Genomic DNA, 15,577 nt, shown 5'->3' with positions numbered 1-15,577 from the left:
GATCAGAGTTTTCCTTCTCTCAGATGAGCTGCCTTCCCAGGCTAACGAGTCCCGTCTACCCGGTGGCTGTTTAGTCGCCTCTTACGGCTAGTACAGCCAAACTGAGTGCCTATTCTTATCCCCAGCCCCCAGGGGAAAGCATCGAGTCTAATATATTAAAAATAAAATGCACTTTGAAATGAATGGGAAATTGGCTCACAACCCACGACCCACAGTTTGAGAAACACTGTTCTAGATAAATACTAGCAGGGACAACTGGAATTAGCTGAGAACTAGATTTGGATCCCCCAGCAGGGGAAACACTGTCTGATTTGGCCGCCACAGTTGTTTACGTGGGGCGCTTGTACAGGAAGCGCATTCAGATAATGTCCGAGAACATGCAAAGTATCCAAGTGTTTTTGTCCCTGTTGCAAAATACAGAACCTTGGTTGTTGCTGTCACTTTTTCTACATCCTGTACCATCAGGGGAGAGAGCCTGACACAATTGCTTCCCTCCCTCCCCCCACCCCCGGTGTCGCAGCCTCTTTTTGGAATCGAGGCTCTGGAAACTGGGATCGGACCCAAAAAGAGGCTTGGCGGCTATCCAGGGCATTGGGCCCAGCCTGTTTGCTTAGTGCACACTTGGACAACACCCCCCCCCATCCCCGTGTCGGATCAGGTGTCCGTTTTGTCTGTTCTGGAACGTGCAAAGGGAAATGATTGACCCGGGTTAGATAAACAAGGGAGCAGAAAGTCCCCCTGTGGCAGCTTGGCTGAGCCGGTTTGGGTTTTTCTTCCTCCTCCTTCATCCACCGAATGGGGGATTTGAGCTTCCTTGCTCCCGCAAGGCCAGGCTTCGCAATTCTGGGGGCGCTAGGAGTGCGCGACGGGTGACTTTAGGTGCATGCCGCTGGCAAACTCGGACGTCACTGATTCACGGGCCAAGTCCTGGTGAAAAAACAGTCAAAGTTAGCAGCCAAGGCTCATGACAGGGGCTGGTCCGTAGCCACCGAATCTACCACCTCTCCACTGTCGTGCTTTCCAAGAAGCAGCAGTCCCCGCTAGATGGATGTGGTCTCCATTTTTAGGTCACGCTTCAGAGCCGGTCTAGTGCAGTGGCTGAGCTGCAAATGGGTTCGATCCCCACCTCTACCCTGAATTCACTAAATGGCCTTAGGTGAGCCCTTCCCTCTCAGCCTCAGTCTTCCCACCTGCAAAATGGGTATAATAAATACCCAGTTATCTTACAGCATGATTTTATGGATTCCCCCCCCCCCCATCCTTCTTTTGTTTTTCCTGCTGGGCCTTTGGTGGTGGTGGCCACTTCCTCAGCACTGATGATATTCCCACTGGGTGCCTCCTGCCATATTTTTCTTTCCAAAGCACCAGGAGGCGATTCCGCAGCATCATGTGGGACTAATTTTCCTGGCGTGTTCTTAAAAAAACAACAAAAAAACAAGTAGTGCCGCCAGGAGACATTTGCCAACGCTGATGATAGGGGGAATGATGATAATGGCAATGAGATAATTATTCCGAGCCCGAAACAGAATCGGAATGTTCTGATTTCCCCGCAGGCTCTTCCCGTCAGCAGCCTGTACTGTGCCCCCCCCCCAAACCATCCCCTACTGCAGACTCTGAAGTCTTAATCTCAAGTCCCTGCATCATATTAAGAGCCTCCCTGGATGAGGCCAAAGGCCCATCTGGTCCAACCTCCTGCATCTCACAGGGGCTCACCAGATTCCTCAGGGAGCCCACAAGACAACATTGTATTGGCAACCTTCAGTCTCGAAAGACTCTGGTATCGCGCTCTGAAAGGTGGTTCTGGCACAGCGTCTAGTGTGGCTGAAAAGGCCAATCCGGGAGTGACAATCCCTTCCACACCAAGAGCAAGTGCAGTCTGTCCCTGGTCTGTCTCCCTGGCTATGGGCCTTCCTTCTTTGCCTCTTAGCCTCAGACTGTTGGTCAAGTGTCTCTTCAAACTGGGAAAGGCCATGCTGCACAGCCTGCCTCCAAGTGGGCCGCTCAGAGGCCAGGGTTTCCCACTTGTTGAGGTCCATCCCTAAGGCCTTCAGATCCCTCTTGCAGATGTCCTTGTATTGCAGCTGTGGTCTACCTGTAGGGCGCTTTCCTTGCACGAGTTCTCCATAGAGGAGATCCTTTGGGATCCGGCCATCATCCATTCTCATGACATGACCAAGCCAACGCAGGCGTCTCTGTTTCAGCAGTGCATACATGCTAGGGATTCCAGCACGTTCCAGGACTGTGTTGTTTGGAACTTTGTCCTGCCAGGTGATGCCGAGGATGCGTCGGAGGCAGCGCATGTGGAAAGCGCTCAGTTTCCTCTCCTGTTGTGAGCGAAGAGTCCATGACTCGCTGCAGTACCCAAGTGTACTCAGGACGCAGGCTCTGTAGACCTGGATCTTGGTATGTTCCGTCAGCTTCTTGTTGGACCAGACTCTCTTTGTGAGTCTGGAAAACGTGGTAGCTGCTTTACCGATGCGCTTGTTTAGCTCGGTATCGAGAGAAAGAGTGTCGGAGATCGTTGAGCCAAGGTACACAAAGTCATGGACAACCTCCAGTTCATGCTCAGAGATTGTAATGCAGGGAGGTGAGTCCACATCCTGAACCATGACCTGTGTTTTCTTCAGGCTGATTGTCAGTCCAAAATCTTGGCAGGCCTTGCTAAAACGATCCATGAGCTGCTGAGACCTGCATTTACCTGGTGTTCAGAGATACACTACTTCTAAAATCAGGAGGGTTCACATACCCATTGTGGCTTGCAACCTGTGATGGACTTTTCCTTTATCAATCTGTCCAATCCCCTTTTAAAGGCATCTAGGTGCCATCACCACTCCCTGTGGCAAGGAGGTCCACAGGCTAATTACATGCCGGGGAAAGAAATATTTCCTTGGGTCTGATCTAATTCTCCCAGCGCTCAAAGTTTAGTGGATTTCTACTGGTTCTGGTGTTGTGCAAGATGGTGAATAACAGGTGTCCCCCCCCCGGGTCCTTTTTTCTAGCCTGAAGAGCCCCAAATGCTATCGCCTTTTCTCATAAGGGAGGTACCCCAGCTCAGTAATCATTTGGGTCGCTCTGTTCCGCACCTTTTCACCTCTGCGTCATCGTTTGGGGAAAAGCCCTCCATCCCTCATGAGGACTAGAATCTTTGGTGCTCTCGGTTCTGCGCTGGCGTCCTGCCTGACCTTTTGTGCATTTGTCTTTGTGACCTCTATGCCCTCTCTCTGCCAGTTAAGACACCTCTGATTGCAAAGGGCAGCTCGGTCCGGTTTTCTTTTTTCTTTTTTGGCTTTCCAGGGAACTGCACGTGTCCTGGTCGTGGTTCTGCCTTCCTGCTTCTTCCGGTTTTTCTCTCTCTGCTCACAGCACCCCAGGGGAAGGCGTTTTGCAATCTGCTCTTTCTCCAGCGCCTCCCATCAAGGTCTCCTCCTCATCTCTCAAGGTCCCCTTTGGTGTCTCCACCTGGCCTTGGAGGGTGAAACTGGCGGTCAGCCAGCTGGTGTTCCTGCCTGGCCTTTTTCACGTAGTCGTGTGTGCTCCTGTTGTGTTGGATTTGTGTGTGTGACCAGCCCTCTTCGGACTGGACTCCAAGCACCCTCACAGCTGTCCAGGAGCGGGTCAGTGCAGCCTGCCTGTCCTTCAGGGGAGGACCTCCCAGATCTTGTGGGTGCTAAGTTGGCTCCCAGGTTAACAAGTGCCCAGGTACATCTGTGTACCTGAGTATAGTAGTTGCAGGATCAATCTGTGTGTAGCATGCAGGAATGGTTGATCTAAAGAAATATCTGTACAGTTGAGCTGGATTCAGAAGTTTCATTGTGTGGACATCACCCATGCAATTTGGGGAAGGGGGACTGTGTGACACAGTGCCTGGAGACACTGATATCTGTGGTGGGGGCTGTTGAGCCATGAGTGTCCCAGATCATGGGGAAAGAGGCTTCCCCCAGGTATTCAATTTTAGGATTCATGGAGAGGAATTGCTGGGAAGCTCACCTGTGTGAACCAGCCCTCAATGAGGGAGAACAGTGTGATTTGATGACCTCCTTTGTCTACATTCCTGTGACATTTTGTGATAATTGACGTTAAATGATGGGTTCTGTGGAACTCAGTGCTCTGGAAGAAAGGCCATTCTCTTGAGATACTGTATGAGGTGCTTGGCGAGCGCTTGGTCAGGGAACGGGGGTGTGGATGAGCGATCAGTGGCTGGCCTCGGAGTGCAGAACAGTTTATTCCTTTCTGACCAGGGTTGGTCTTCCACAAGGCCAGCTGAGGCAAGTTGCCTCTGGAAGCAAATTGGCAAGAGGTGCCCTCTTCCATCAGCCTGCCCACCCTCCAAAAAGAAAAGCCAAAAAGAAAGAGGGGAATGGAGTGGAGGAGTGAAGGAGAAGATTGCTAGAGTGTCTCGGGCACTCTAGCCCACCACACTCTTCTCCACATTTCCTGTCCCCCCCCCCTTTCGGATCCAGGAGGAACAGTTGGAGAGACGATGGGCATGTAAGAAAGGTAGCTTTTGATGAACCAGGAAATCTGTCCCCTCCCCTTTCTTTAGCCTTCTAAGCTGGGGGTCCTCACCCCTTTTGGCATCATCTCTGATGTGCAGAGATGTTCTGTGACCCAGTAAACTAGGCTGAGCAAAATATGCATATTTTTATCTCCCAATTTTATATATTTTTATCTTTTTATGCAAAGAGAACTACCTGAATTGATATATTTCTCCTTCTTTCTTCTCCCTGTTCCAGAGCTCCACTCAGGAGATCGGAGAAGAGGTGGAAGATGGTGTAATCTACAGCATTTCGCTCCGGAAAGTCCAGCTCCACCACGCGGCCAACAAGGGACAGCGATGGCTGGGGGTAAGCATGACCTCTGACCTTTTGCAAGGGCGTGTAGATGGTTGTGAGAGCCATTGGTGGCTGAGAGGGCATGTGGGGGGCGATGGGTACTGGTCAAGCTTGAAGGACTGTTATAGGAACTACCAAGATAATCAGAACTGATTTAGAGCGCAATCCTAACCAACTTTTCAGCACTGACATAGGTGTGCCATAGGTGAATCCTGCAGTGGAGAGGCAGTCAAGGGGGCCTCTTCATGGTAAAGGCATGTTTGTGACCTTACCTTGGGGCTGCATGGCATTTAATTAATGGATTGGCACCCTGCTTTCCTAAAAGCCGCTGTTGGTTTATAACAGGGGTGCCCAAACCCCAGCCCTGGGGCCACATGCGGCCCTCGAGGCCTCTCAGTGCGGCCCTCAGGGAGCCCCCGGTCTCCAATGAGCCTCTGGCCCTCTAGAGATTTGTTGCAGCCCGCACTGGGCCGACACAACTGCTCTCAGCGTGAAGGCGACTGTTTGACCTTTTTGCGTGAGCTGTGGGATGAGGGCTTCCTCCACTGCTTGCTGTTTCACGTCTGTGAGGCAGTAGCGGCAGCAAAGGAAAGGCCAGCCTTGCTTTGTGCAAGGCCTTTTATAGGCCTTGAGCTATTGCAAGACCTTCATTCATACATATAAGTTCATCTTTAATATATTCATTTCTGTAAACTTAAGTAAATTTATTCAAATTTTAAATGTAAATTAATTCTTTCTTTCCCCGGCCCCCAACGCAGTGTCAGAGATTTGATGTGGCCCTCGTGCCAAAAACTTTGGACACCCCTGGTTTATAGGATTATCAAATATAGGGCCATGATATTTCTGTCCCATCTTTCATGTCTCATTTTTTAAATGGTTGTTTTTTAATGGTTGAAAGCTGCCTTGAGCTCCTCTCTCTCTGAGAGGCAAGAGGCAGGATTCTGGTTTTGCTAATCAAGAGTAAAGCAAAGCCGGGGGGCTGAACTCCTCTACCCCACCCTGGCTTGAGAGTTACATCACGCCCACTCAATTGCAACCTGCCTTTGCAGCCTTAAAACTTGTTTTTAAAGGGGAAAAAAGATTCTGGCGCAGTGGATCCTGCACTCAAAATTATTTCTTTCTAACCTTATGGACTAGAAATTTGATTTCTTCCCCCCCCCCCCCAGAATTCCCCCAGTCGGTTCTTCTGCAGCTATCAGAAGAACCTGTCCCCATAGCTAAGCAGTAGAAACATGAATCATTCAAAGCACCTGAAACATGCCTCATTTGTTTACCTGGGATGCTGAATTCCCCTTTCTGTGATATTTTTCTTGGTGCCGAACAGAGAAAACTGTTGACAAATTGTTATTCCTTTTCTCAGTTCGAGAACGAGTCGGCCTTGAATCTCTACGAGACGTGTAAGGTGCGGACCATCAAAGCCGGCACCCTGGAGAAGCTGGTGGAGTACCTGGTCTCGGCGTTCAAAGGCAACGATTCCACCTACGTCACCATCTTCCTGTGTACATACCGGGCCTTTGCGACCACAAAGCAGGTGCTCAACCTCCTCTTGAACAGGTAGGCAACACCGTGGTTGCCGGGAGATTCTGGCAAGCATAGGGGACCCTCTTTTTCCGCAACCGATGGATTTGAGTACCCGTGACTTCAGAGGGCCTTCCAGGGGAGGGAACCACAAAGCAGGAAAAGTCTTAGCCGAAGCTTCCAGCGGGCACTTCATTCACCATCTAGGACCCTAGTTATGCCTGTTGTTCAAAATGCACAAGACAGAATGGGTGGCTGCAGCATGGCCGCAACCAACCGGTGGTCAGTTGGCAACCCTTCAAGGTCAGAACCCATCTGCTGAAGACTTTGGCTCTGAACAGAAACCCTTTTCTACTGCTAGAGTGGAGGCATGTCCCAGCAATCAGATACTTGAAGAACATTGCTGGGTGACCTCGCTTTCCTCTTGCTGGGTGGTTTTGAGCAGGGTTGGCTTTAAGCCATTTGCTCCTGCGCCTAAGTAGACCCCACGCTATCTGGTCTTGTGTGCAATTTTCTGTTGAAATGTGCTTTGATCCATTTGGTCCATGAGCGCCCATGAACTTTTGAAGCGCACGTTTTGATGGCTTTCCATTCTACCATAGAGAAGAAAAGTCTATAATAAACTTAATTTATATCTCTAAGATTCTGCAGACCATAATTCTGAACCTGGGGCCCTGCAAAAAAGGTTCCCAATTGGGTTTCCCAGCTCCTAAGGCCAGCCATGATTGGGAGGATATTATGGGATGGTGTCCTTGTTGCCATCCCCAGGCATTACTTTGAGCTACGTGAAAGACGAGCCCGATCATCAGGGCGCTTGAAAAACTAACCCAGTTCCTCTGACCCTTAGATACGGAAAGCTTCACCTCCAGGCGAACGGAGACCACCCCCGACACGCCGTGGACGAGAGGCTGGAGTTGAAAAAGTAAGTCCAGCTGCTAAGTGTAAAAGGAGCAAGGCTTTTTCTTGCTCCCTTCCAGTGTTGAAGCCATGTTGGTGGGTGCTCTGGGGGTCAGCCGTAGAAAAGCATGGACTTGAACATTTCCTAGCTCATATGTAGGGGTGCTCATTCAGAAGCCAGAGCTGGATGAGCTGGTGGTACTGTTCTGGTCACCACATCTCAAAAAGGAGATGGTGGAGCTGGAAAAGGTGCAAAAGAGAGCGTGCCTGATCTCGGAAGCTAAGCAGAGTCAGGCCTGGTTAGTACTTGGATGGGAGACCGTCTGGGAATACCGGGTGCTGTAGGCTTCTACCATGATCTTGGAAGCTAAGCAGGGTCAGGCCTGGTTAGTACTTGGATGGGAGACCGCCTGGGAATACCGGGTGCTGTAGGCTTATACCATGATCTCGGAAGCTAAGCAGGGTCAGGCCTGGTTAGTACTTGGATGGGACACCGCCTGGGAATACCAGGTGCTGTAGGTTTCTACCATAGTCTTTCGAGACTGAAAGTTGCCAACCACAAATTTATGCAGGGGGTGGATAAAGGGATGTTCTTTTCCTTTTCCCTCTTGCACAACACAGGAACTAGGAGACCGCCACTAAAATTGAGTGGCATAAGAGTTAGGACAGACCGAAGGAAATATTTCTTTACCCAGAGTGTAGTTACTCTGGAACTCCTTGCCACAGGATGCAGTGATGGCGCCTGGCCTAGATGCCTTTTAAAGGGGGTTCGGGCAGATGGATAGAGGAAACACCTGTCACAGGTGGCAAGCCTTGATGGGTATACACAACCTCCTGGTTTTAGAAGTAGGCTGTCTCCAGGTGCAAGGGAGTGGCAAGAGGATGCAGGTGTCTTGTGTGCCCCCTGAGGCCTCTGGTGGGCCACTGTGAGATGCAAGAAGCTGGACTAGCTGGGCCTTTGGCCTGATCCAGTGGGGCTCTTCTTATGAGAATTGCAGGCCCTGAAACTGCTGGCCTCTCCCCAGCCGTTGAACCGGTCACTTGAGCAGGCCCAACCCTTGTCTCACCTCCTCAGCACAATTTCCTCCATACTTGGGGCCTGGCTGGATCAGTACTCCGAAGATTTCCGCACGCCGCCCGACTACTCCTGCCTCAAGCAGCTCATCATCTACGTGCGCCTCAACATTCCTGGCTCGGACCTCGAGCGCCGGGCACGCATCCTCTTCTCCCAGTTCCAGCAGCAGGAGCGCGCCGAGGTGGAGTCAGAAGGTGAGCAGTGCCCACCGTTGACCAATAACCGACACTGCCCCCCCTCCCCAAGCAGCTTGGGGGCCCCGTTGCTGCTCCTCCCTCTGTCTGGATCAGAAGAGCAAAGAGGAAGTGTGGAGATGGGCTAGAGCGTCTCCAGCGCTTTATGATCCGTTTACAAGTCGGAGCAGCTCTAGCCAGCCGCTCTCTTCTTCTCCCCACTTCCTGTGTGGTTCCTATCGGTCGTTCATGCCTGTGTTCCCCTGTGTGTCCCTCGCAGCTGGCTGCACCCTGCGGTTAGAGGAGGAGAACGGCCTGGGAGAAGGCAAACCAGATTTCCTGTCCTTCTCTCCGGAGATGGTCGCCGAACAGTTCACGCTGATGGATGCTGTGAGTGTTGGGTGCTGTCATCTGCCACAGTCTCTCATTTTGCTGTTTCTCGTGTTGGGCTCCTTTACGGACAGCTTCCCCACCCACCCAAACCCCTGGGTGTGGTGAAGCTGGAAAAGGTGCAGGAGCTTTAAAAGGGGAATTTTTTGTATGTTGTTGTATTTTTAATTTGAAACTGGTATTGCTAATATACGTGCCTGTGTTTTATGCCATGTTTTCGTAATTTGCGATATTGTTTTTATGTTTTGTAAACCACTTTGGCTGCCAAGTGGTTGACGAGTGGGGTATAAATTGAATAAGAAATCGTAACAGTCAAAATTCATGGAGGATAAGCTATCGATGGCTATTAGTCATGAGTCTCCAGGTGCAGAAGCAGTATACCTGCGAGTAGTCACAGTGGACAAAGAGTGTACCTCTCTCCCCTGTGTGTGAGCTTCCCAGAGGCAGCTGGTGGGCCACCATGGGATGCCAGACTATGTGCCTCCCCACTTGATGGGATCTGATAGGGCTGCCCTCGATCATTGCGGTCTTGGTGCTTCTCTGTTGCAGGAGCTCTTCAAGAAGGTGGTGCCTTACCACTGCCTGGGCTGTATCTGGTCCCAGCGGGACAAGAAGGGCAAGGAACACTTGGCGCCCACCATCCGGGCCACCGTCTCCCAGTTCAACAGCGTCACCAACTGCGTCATTGCCACCTGCCTCGGAGACAGGACGCTGAAGCCACAGCAGAGGGCCAAGGTGGTGGAGCGTTGGATCGAGGTGGCTCGGGTACGTTGGTCGCTGATCGAACCGTACTGTGATTTGGGGTGGCAGAGCCCAGGCTTAGGCTTCGGTCTGACTCTCAAATGCCAGTCCTTTTGGAGCTACACCCGTGGCAAAACAGCCTGTGCTATTTCAGGCTGCAAATAGTGGGGAGGGGGAAGAGTTGGGGCTTTAATGCAACACCTTCCCTCTGCAAGAGAGTAACCGGAGCACAAACTTTCCTTCCTTTAAGGGACAAGGTTGGGTGAGATGCTGAGCACAGAATCCCAGGCCTCGCCCATAACCTTTTAGAAAGCACATAGCCTGTGTGTCCCCTTCCTCTGGGCTGCTGCTGTAACTCCCACACTTTTTCCCCCCCCTGCGTTGCTCCAGGAATGCCGGATTCTGAAGAATTTCTCTTCCCTCCGCGCCATTCTCTCGGCTCTGCAGTGCAACGCGGTGCACAGGCTGAAGAAGACGTGGGACGAGGTGTCGCGGTGAGTCGGGGGGGGTGGGAAGCGAGTGAGTCAGGGGGGCGGATGGTGGGCGCCTTGTGTGCAAAGCGGCACAGGTTGCTTCTGCTACAAATGCTCTGTGTGGCCGTGGGCAGGCCTTCAGATCTTGGCCTCTGTGCCCCTTCTCACCTGCTAGATGGTTATCACATGACAAGGAAGTTGTTTGTAAAGTTCCAGCAGCCATAGGTTTTTATATTGCTACAGTTGATCCTGTAGGTGTCGACCCTTGGGGATCTGTTCCCTAACACACACACACACACACACACACACACACACACACACACACACGGATACCGATATCCACAGATAATGGAATTCACAGGGAGAGCGCTCTCTCAAGGACCTCCTGGACATGGCTGGAAGATGCTTCCAGGGGGTGTTCTGAAACCCGGAGAGTCCATGCGCAGCCTCCCTAAGAAGGCCTTCTGGAGATGTCTGAAAGGCACTTCCAGAAGGTATTCCGAAGCCCTTGGAGCGTGGCCCAATTGGTGCAGTTGGCTTAAATCTGGCCCTGGCTGCAGACACTTCATAATGAATTTAACAGGAATTTGTTTTTTTAAAAAGGATTTTTCCCCCTTCGTTCTGTGTTCGACAGGGAGAGCTTCCGCACTTTTCACGAGCTGTCGGAGATCTTCTCGGATGAGAACAACCACTCGCTGAGTCGGGAGCTCCTCATTAAGGTAGGGTTGCTTGCGGCCCTCCCGTAAGTGCGACTGGTTTGTCTTTGTGGGGTCTAAAAGCCCCTGCCTGCCTGCCTGCTTCTCAGCCATGGTTCAGCTACCTTTTGCGTGTGCTCATGGGAGAGAAACGCAAGGCGCATGCAGCCGACCATGGAAGGACTGAGCGTGCTTGTGTCCTGTCTGGGAATAGTGCAGGCCTCAAAGGGAACAGCCCAGCGTGCTTGATCCTATGTGGCTACAACCAAATATTTCCTCTTCCCCCCCCTTCTGGCGGGACTTTTGTACATTTCACAGCCGCCTGTCGAATTTCACTAGCACAAGCTGTGCTTCGCCAAATTCTGCTTGCCGGGCAGTTATTTAAAAGCGCAGGAGCCCAGCCGGAAGGAAAGGTGGCAGCCTCTGCTTGACTCCCTTCCTTGGAGCCTGTAGAGGTTTTGCACTGAGAAGAAACAGGCTCGTTCTCCTTTAAGGGGCTCTCCTCCAGGGTCTCGCAGCTGTTTATAGTTACTCGGTGCTGACAGTTCTGTTGCCTGCTTAGTTTCAGGCGCCTGGGCGGCTCCCAGAGCTGCAGGCAAGGAATCCCCTGCGAGGGCAGGAGATAAGTGGAGGAGGGAGCTGGTTTGTCAGCAAAGGGATTCCCTCCTCTTATCTCTTGGGAGCAGAGGTGGCAGCCCCGGTGGAGAGAGTATTTTGCAATGCATCCTGGCTCCAATTCCTCGTGCAGGCCCTCCTGCTGCAAACTTGGGCGTTTTTAAATGCCTGCACGTCGACACAGCGTGTCTCCCCTAGTAACAAACCCTTTAACCCAGCAAGGTGACTGCCACCTTGGCACCGAAACGGGTGTCCGTCCACTAAAGTGGAGTGGGGCCTTGGGGGCGAGCAGGGGGCAAGCCACTCCCATGGGCATAGAAGCTCTTACCCATTTCTCCCCATAGGTGCACGTACGCAACATTAAACTTTGAATCACGTCGACGGTTTGAGACACTTAGAGTCATTTTTAAATCGGATTTTTGGCTTCTAAGAAAAGGGTGTCAGAACTCATTTCGTGTCTCGTGGCCCGAATAGCATTCACGGCTGAGCGACATCATTAAGCAGGAAGTGATGTCACGAAGCAGCTGATGACCAGAAATAAGCGCTTGGTTCTCACGTAGAGACTCAGCAGCTGCAAATGACAGAAGAGAAAATTGCAAATCTCGTTCGTATTTTCAAGATATGAGAGAGCCCAATTATCAACGCTGGGAGAGCCCAATTATAACAGGGGCTGGGTAAATAACTTCTGGGGCAGCAATCCAGCCCACAGGCCTTAAGTTTGACATCCCTGGTTCAAAGGGTCTACTTTTCACTTGATTTTTTTTCCAGATGGTTAGAGCCGTGCTTTCAAATGAGGCAGATAAGGCTGTTCAGGTTTGGTCGTTGTCCCCCACTGCCCTCCCCAATAAAAATTATAGTTGAAATTTGGCCAGTGTGTTTTAGGTCTGAGTCTACCCTTTGTGCTTCAGTTGGATGGAAAACTTTCAGAGAAAGATCAGCCCCTCTACTCAGCTGTCATCGATAATAGTGCCTTCATTCAACATGGGGAGTGTCCTTAAAAAATCAACTAGTTTATCCCTGTAGTTGTGTTTTCTCTCTGTCTTGCTGTCCTAAAACGTTCACAGGTGACATTCAGGAGCAGCTCAATCCAGGCGACAGCCATGATGTTTTACGTATTTTTCATGCCTGGGGAGAAATGGGTTAAATCCGACTGCAGCCACGTTTTCTGCTGGCTTTGGGGGCCACCCAAGGGCCCGATCCCCTTTTCTAGTTTCCTTCCAATTGATCACGCATTACCTGGCACAATTTGGAAGCAGTAATTGGCGATAACAGTTTTGAATCTTGCTGCGGCTGCAGTTGTCCTTTAAAGTCCCCTTTAACTGTATGTTTGTTTTTGGAAATCCAGGAAGGGACCTCCAAGTTTGCCACCCTAGAGATTAACCCAAAGAGAGCCCAGAAGCGGCAGCAGCAACAGCGGGAGATGGTAAGTTGGGGTCTTGCGTTTTTACTGGGTCGACGCTGTTGCACAAGTGTGGATCAGGGTAGGTCCTGGGCACACCTCGGTTTTGTCAGCCCCACTAGTTGCCGGTCTATTTCCAAGCACAATTCAAGGGACTGGTTTTAACCTTTGGAGCTTTAATGTCTTGGGACCAGAGTCCTTGAAAGTCTTGCCTCCTTCCTCCCCCCATCTTTTCAGTGGGTCTTTTTGCATGCTCCACCATTGGCAAAAGAGATGCTTCCCCATATACCACCATAGAGGGTGGGCAACAGACCACAAACAGCCATTAACAAAAGCAGCAACCCAAAAATCTTTTGTATAAATAATGAATTGAACAATTTCTCTAGTTATTAGCAGTTTAATTGTATTTTTTGTGGAGGTGGGGAGATTTGCACAGGGTCCACGACAAGAGAGCCAGGGTGGCGTAGTGGTTTGAGAGGTGGACTTTGACCTGGAAGATCCAGGTTCAAATCCCCCCTTAGCCACAAAGCTTCCTGGGTGACCTTGGGCCAGTCACTTTCTCTCAGCCTCACCTACCTCACAGGGTTGTTGTGAGGGCAAAAAGGAGGGGAGCAGCTGTGTACACCGCCCTGAGGTTTCCATGTATCAATGGTTTGGTGGGCCGCTGTGAGATACAGGAAGCGGGACTAGATGGGCCTATGGCCTGATCCAGTGGGGCTGTTCTTATGCCTGTATGAGTGCCTGGTCCTCCCTGTTCTTGGTCCTCCCTGATCTGAACTTTAATCTTTAATCCTCGGCCTTTCATTGCAGGGTGTCATGCAAGGAACCATCCCTTATCTTGGCACGTTCCTCACCGACTTAGTGATGCTGGACACGGCTATGAAGGACTGCGTAGAGGTGGGTACCACACTTCTCCTCTACCAAGGCCAAACCACCCCCCTTGCCTTGTTTCTGTGGCCCCATCTGTTCCACTCATGGGAGGTGGCTGTGTATTCAAAATAAACCCAATCGTCGCCCCCATCGCAAGAGGGTTTTGCTCATGAAACCTTTTCCCTTCTCCCTAAATAAGGAGGCACCAGTTGGTTCGTGGAGTTATAGCGCCCCCTTGTGGACAAAATAATGCATTATTAAGCACTTCATTTTAGCCCGATTCTGGGCCCAACTCCTGGGGAGCCACAAATCAGATTTGGGGGGGGGGGGAGAGAAGAGAAGGGTTTGACTTTGTAGATGCCACAAGGAAGGAACTGACTCACCAGGTCCTAGAAGCGCCCTGGAATTGGGGTGGGGGGATTCCATGGGGTGGGGGGCTCTGCTGCCCTTGTTGCAGAATGTGAGTGTATGTGGGGAGTAGGCTGGTGTTGTGACTTAGATGGAAACTTTTGAGCACCCAAAAGTTAGATCCCAAACTTTTGAGCACCAGGACCCACTTTTTAAAATGACACTCTATTGGGACCCACCAAGGTTTATTGAACTTAATAAAAAGGAGATCTAGTAAGTAATAATCAGGAAAAAAGACTCTCAAAAATTTATCTCCCTATATTTACACATACTTGCAAACTGCAGGAGCTCAGCTCCTTCCAGGGCAGTTAGCAGCTACCGCGTCTGATTTTTGAATAGCCTCTGGGCTTGAGGCAGTTAGAACATAAGAACAGCCCCACTGGATCAGGCCATAGGCCCATCTAGTCCAGCTTCCTGTATCTCACAGCGGCCCACCAAATGCCCCAGGGAGCATAAGAACATAAGAACAGCCCCACTGGATCAGGCCACAGGCCCATCTAGTCCAGCTTCCTGTATCTCACAGCGGCCCACCAAATGCCCCAGGGAACACACAAGACAACAAGAGACCTCATCCTGGTGCATCCTGGTTAGTTATCTGATCTTCCCATCACCCACCAAAAATCAGGTCATGACAGACCAGCGGGTCCCGACCCACAGTTTAGGAACCACTGTTTTAGAGGATAGTTTAGCGACCAAACCACAGCAGAGGAATTGGAACTGGCCAACTGAGGCAGGGGGCTGGCAGTACCTGGGCTTGAAGAATTTTCAATTGATGCCCGTCAAAAGAGGTGTGATTTTTTAGTGATAACGAAATAAAAACACGTAACGCCGCTTTCCACCCTTCTCATTTTTGTCAAACAAACAAACAAACAAACCCAAAATCTGCCAAAAAAAAAATGAAAAATCATACTTCTACCTATCGATGAATGCTTGGAGTGTGCCTTTTAAATTTTTTTTTTTTTTTTTGCTTTCTCTCTCTTTCAGGGGGGCTTGATCAACTTTGAGAAGAGGAGGAAGGTGAGTTGTGTAGAGTCCCAGTGGGTTTTACCCCCCTATGAGCCCAACAGATTTTTCCAAAATGGTGGTGCGGCCATGGAGTCTCCCCAAGACACTACCACACAGACAGCCATGTGCCATCCTTTGAAAAGGATTTTTTCCCCTTGCAAGGGCTTTTCAGGGTGTCCTGTGTTGACCCAGCATTTGGGAAGGTCTGAGCTTCAGTGCAGAGGGCTTGGCGTATTCGAAAGCAGAGGCTAGGATGGGCTACTCAAGTGCAACACCGGGTGCTCCCACGTCTTGTTTCTGGGCCAGGCAGCTCGAAGAAGGTTGGATGACGTGTATTAAGGTCCCCCAGAGCCTCACCCCGTCTCTCTGCTCTCCTCCCCACAGGAATTTGAGGTCATCGCCCAGATCAAATTGCTCCAGTCAGCCTGCAACAATTACAGCTTCCGGCAAGAAGATCGCTTTGTCGCTTGGTTCCAGAGCGTGGAA

The 15,577-nt window shown here is 50.9% G+C and overlaps 1 protein-coding gene across 3 annotated transcripts in view; it reads left to right on the top strand.

Annotated features, from left to right (window-relative positions):
• Positions 1-15,577, top strand: part of RALGDS (ral guanine nucleotide dissociation stimulator) — a 71,121-nt gene that overhangs the window by 47,708 nt on the left and 7,836 nt on the right. For all 3 annotated transcript variants that reach the window (XM_066610693.1, XM_066610691.1, XM_066610690.1), the window contains exons 2-13: positions 4,734-4,844; positions 6,193-6,386; positions 7,198-7,272; positions 8,323-8,516; positions 8,776-8,885; positions 9,435-9,650; positions 10,017-10,120; positions 10,734-10,818; positions 12,755-12,832; positions 13,619-13,705; positions 15,071-15,103; positions 15,476-15,577. The exon at positions 15,476-15,577 is cut by the window's right edge and continues 20 nt beyond it. In XM_066610693.1, the coding sequence (XP_066466790.1) occupies positions 4,734-4,844; positions 6,193-6,386; positions 7,198-7,272; positions 8,323-8,516; positions 8,776-8,885; positions 9,435-9,650; positions 10,017-10,120; positions 10,734-10,818; positions 12,755-12,832; positions 13,619-13,705; positions 15,071-15,103; positions 15,476-15,577 (1,389 nt within the window). The remainder of the gene's footprint in view (positions 1-4,733; positions 4,845-6,192; positions 6,387-7,197; positions 7,273-8,322; positions 8,517-8,775; positions 8,886-9,434; positions 9,651-10,016; positions 10,121-10,733; positions 10,819-12,754; positions 12,833-13,618; positions 13,706-15,070; positions 15,104-15,475) is intronic.

Source organism: Tiliqua scincoides, chromosome 16 (assembly GCF_035046505.1).
Source record: "Tiliqua scincoides isolate rTilSci1 chromosome 16, rTilSci1.hap2, whole genome shotgun sequence".
In the NCBI taxonomy this organism is placed as follows: Eukaryota; Metazoa; Chordata; class Lepidosauria; order Squamata; family Scincidae; genus Tiliqua; species Tiliqua scincoides.
This window is presented reverse-complemented; position numbering and strand designations above follow the sequence as displayed.